General features: G+C 55.2%; 1 protein-coding gene across 1 annotated transcript in view; it reads left to right on the top strand.

Moving 5' to 3' along the window:
• The first annotated feature begins 3,080 nt into the window (after positions 1 to 3,080).
• Positions 3,081 to 3,627, top strand: part of LOC107121681 (NACHT domain- and WD repeat-containing protein 1-like) — a 48,087-nt gene continuing 47,540 nt past the window's right edge. Inside the window, exon 1 of the mRNA XM_015424648.1 lies at positions 3,081 to 3,314. Within this exon, the coding sequence (XP_015280134.1) occupies positions 3,081 to 3,314 (234 nt within the window). The remainder of the gene's footprint in view (positions 3,315 to 3,627) is intronic.

The raw sequence follows: 3,627 nt of genomic DNA, 5'->3' as shown, positions 1-3,627 counted from the left end.
GTCAGGGTGTGTGGCCTTATGACACACTTCCGGTGATGTCAGGGGGTGTGGCATATGCTAATGAGTTATGCTAATGAGTTCCCCTAGCTCTTTTTCTACGAAACGACCCCTGTCTAGGCCTCTCAGTCCGAGGGGGCTGTGAGTCTGTGGGTCTTAGGGCCTGCCCCAGAAATGTTTACAAATAGACAAGGAGGGAAAAGATAACCAAGAAAACATGTCCTTCTTGTCCGCCTGCTGGCAATGTGACTTCTGGCCATAGACAAATTCTTCCGTGATCTTGTTCTGCCAATATACTCCAAGCCTGTGAGGCGAAATTCTGCCTCACCCACTTCCCTTGGGGGGGGGAGCTGTAAGTCTCCGGGTCTTAGGACCTGCCCCAAAACTGACAGTCACTGGTCGAGCTTCAGTCTGCCCACTGGTGTGATGATAACTGGTCCCGAAGTGAGGTGGGAATGGGTTTGGAGATGCCCAGCTGGAACACCCCTACTGTCACGTCACCGTCTGTGTAGGTGGCTCATCCTGGAGCTCGCGTGGTCCATCGGGCTCCACAGAATGCCCTCCCTCTGTCCCCAGTCTCGTCAGCCTTCCCCAGTGTCTTCCTCTGCCACCCCAAATCTAAAGGAAACTCTGCCTTGGGAACACCAGAGGTGACCCTACCCCAGACTGGATCCAGTTAACTACTTGGCTTGGGATGCCAGCGGCTGTCCAGGGCCTCACGCACAGAGCGGGCTTTCCCTGCCGCCAAGATATGTGGAATGGAGCTCGGGCATGGATACTGGCAGGAGCTCTGCCACTGAGCCACACCATTTCCCCCACCCCACTGGGTGCCTCCTGCCTGGGAGGGAAGAGCCCCACTCTGCCCTACATAGCTCTTGGGCTTTTCTAGACATCCATTTCTGACTCAGTGGCTTGATCTCTGGGGCCTCAGCCACCTTGCTCCCACGTCCATCAGGCCCCTCCGAGAGAGCGGGGATTTTAGTCACTCTGCAAAATCCTGGCATGTTTTGGGGATGCCATCATGCGGGACAAAATGCCTCCAACTCCAAAGCCTCCGAACCCACTCAGGCACATCTGATAGCTCAGGCTGTTGGGTGGCAGCTAAAGATAGTGACAGCATTCCTTCCTCAGGAGGCCTTGACTCGCCATGGCTCTCTGTAACCCTAGCAGGGGTTGAGGCTTCCTTTTTATATTGTGAGAAGGACGAGAGAGAGAGAGATTGAATGAGAGAGACCGCTTCTAGGTTTAGGGAAGCAGGTAACCCTAGCAGGGGTTGAGGCTTCCTTTTAATATTGTGAGAAGGACGAGAGAGAGATTGAATGAGAGAGACTGCTTCTAGGTTTAGGGAAGCAGGATTTTTCTCCTACTTCCACACAGCATGGTGGAGTTCTCATGTACCTTGTTGTTGTGAGGATAAAGTGGACATACCTGCAGTTTCTCCTAAAACTGCTTTAAAAAGTAAAGGTAAAGGTTCCCTTGCTCGAAAGCCAGTCGAATCCGACTCTAGGGTTGCGGTGCTCATCTCCGTTTCAAAGCCGAAGAGCCAGCGCTGTCCGAAGACGTTTCCGTGGTCATGTGGCCGGCATGACTAAACACCAAGGCGCACGGAGCGCTGTTACCTTCCCACTGAAGTGGTACCTATTTATCTACTTGCAATTTCTTGCTTTCGAACTGCTAGGTTGGCAAGAGCTGGAACTAGAGACGGGAGCTCACTCCGTCATGCGGCACCCGGGTCTCGAACCGCTGAACTACCGACCTTCCACAGCCTGCAGTTCAGCATCTTAACCACTTGAGCCACCGCAGCTCCTAAAACTGCTTTACTACAACCTTTTAAGGAAAGACAGCAAAGCAGGACGGCTGCTGTGAGGATGGGGAAGTCCAGATATTTCCTGGTCTGGCCCACATCCGCACCATTTTTCTTCTTCCAGTCCCCTAACCCCACCCAGCACCACTCAGGAGCTCTTGGGGATGGGGATTCAGCGACTGGCAGATGGCTGTAGCCTACCATAGTGCTTTGTTGGTGGACAATTTGTGAAAACCCATAAAAAGCCCCTGGGGTGGGGTGGTGCAGGAAGAGGGACAGGAGCAGAGACACCTGCAGATGACTTCCCGAGTCAACCTTTTCTAGCACAGCTCATCAACCCCCACCCCCATCCCCACGCCTGCCAGCCTTGGGTGTCTGGTTTTTAAACTCCTCCTTCGTACCAGCTCCTGCTTCTCTTTAAAGAGCTGGAAATGGTAACCAGGAGGAGGGGACCCCTCGTGGCCCAGAGGCCGAGCAACAGACTGAGCTTCCCACAGTCGGGTGCTCCAGCATTCACACCAGTGAGTATAAAGCTGCCTCATGCAGCTCACTGCAACGTCCCGTCAGCGCAAAGAGAGGCCTTCTTTCGGCCAGGTCTTTGCTAAGGCTCGGACCTTGGGTTGGAGACAGACCTTCTGCGTGCCAAGCAGGGACTCAACATTTGAGGGGGCGAAGCCCCGAAGTGCCCCACCGTAGCTACGGGCCTGGTTATCCATCTCAATGTAGCCCTGTGATTTAGTGGTTAGTGCGTTATTTTGGAACAGGCAAAGAGACCCTTTGTTTCCACGTAACTGTTTTAAAAGGATTGCTTCCCTTATAAGAGGGGGTTCACCTGTGACAGGATTAAGTCACTGCATCTTTTGTGTTTTCGAGATTTGTATGCGTACAGATAACATCAGGACCAGCTCTTCCTTGGGCATGGGAGAGACCTTGGAATGTGAGGCCGGAGCTGGGGCTTCTCTCTGGAGACCCCTCCCAAGGTGTTGTGGGAGCACAAGAGATCCAAGCGCGGCCACTCAGTGGAGGCTCCCAGCAGCTCTGACTCAAGTGTTTCCCCCAGGTGTGGATCCCCTGGCAATGCTCCCAGGTGTGTTTGGGCACAAACAGGGGTTGCCATGGCAATGATGTCTCCGGCCCCACAGGGCTGCCTCCCAGAGCCCGGGTGCTTTACGCTCATGGTTCAGTGGGGACCTGAGAGCTCTGCCTGGCAGGAGTCTCACTCCATTTTCCTGAAGGGGTAGGTGGAGCCACTCGGCACCAATCCAAGGAGCACCCCCTCATGAACTTCAGCACAGAAGCCTGCCCGGAGCAGGGGGGCTCCTTTCCCTCCAGGCCATCCAACCTGGTCCGCATCTTCATCAGCTCGGCTCCTTCAGGTAACGAAGCACAGTCTGGGAAGCCGCAGCCGGCCGGCAGTGCAGTGCAGTGGGGAGGCCGTGCCTGCTTTGTGGAGCAGCTGGAGCCAGCCACCACCTTTCCTGAAGTCCAGTGCAGAGGAACGGGAGCGGGGAAGGTGAACCAGAGTCACGGGCGGGGCCCTTGGTGGCAGCTGTCACAGGGGACTGGCTTGGCCACAGGAAAGCAGCCTTGTGTTTGCTGGCCACAGTTCCCAAGGGCTCCCTCATGTAGGGTTGCCAGCCTCCAGGTGGGGCCTGGGGATCTCCCGCTTTTACAACTGATCTCCAGCTGACAGAGACCAGCTCCCCTGGAGAAAATGGCTGCTTTGAAGGGTGGACACCATAGCATTGTACTATGCTGAGGCCCCTCCCCTCCCCAAACCCCGCCCTCTCCTGGCTCCACCCCCAAAGTCTCCAGGTATTTTCCAA

Source organism: Gekko japonicus, unplaced genomic scaffold (genome assembly GCF_001447785.1).
Source record: "Gekko japonicus isolate JY-2015 unplaced genomic scaffold, Gekko_japonicus_V1.1 scaffold596, whole genome shotgun sequence".
Taxonomy (NCBI): domain Eukaryota; kingdom Metazoa; phylum Chordata; class Lepidosauria; order Squamata; family Gekkonidae; genus Gekko; species Gekko japonicus.
The sequence above is the reverse complement of the archived record's forward strand: the minus strand, read 5'-3'. Positions and strand labels throughout refer to the sequence as shown.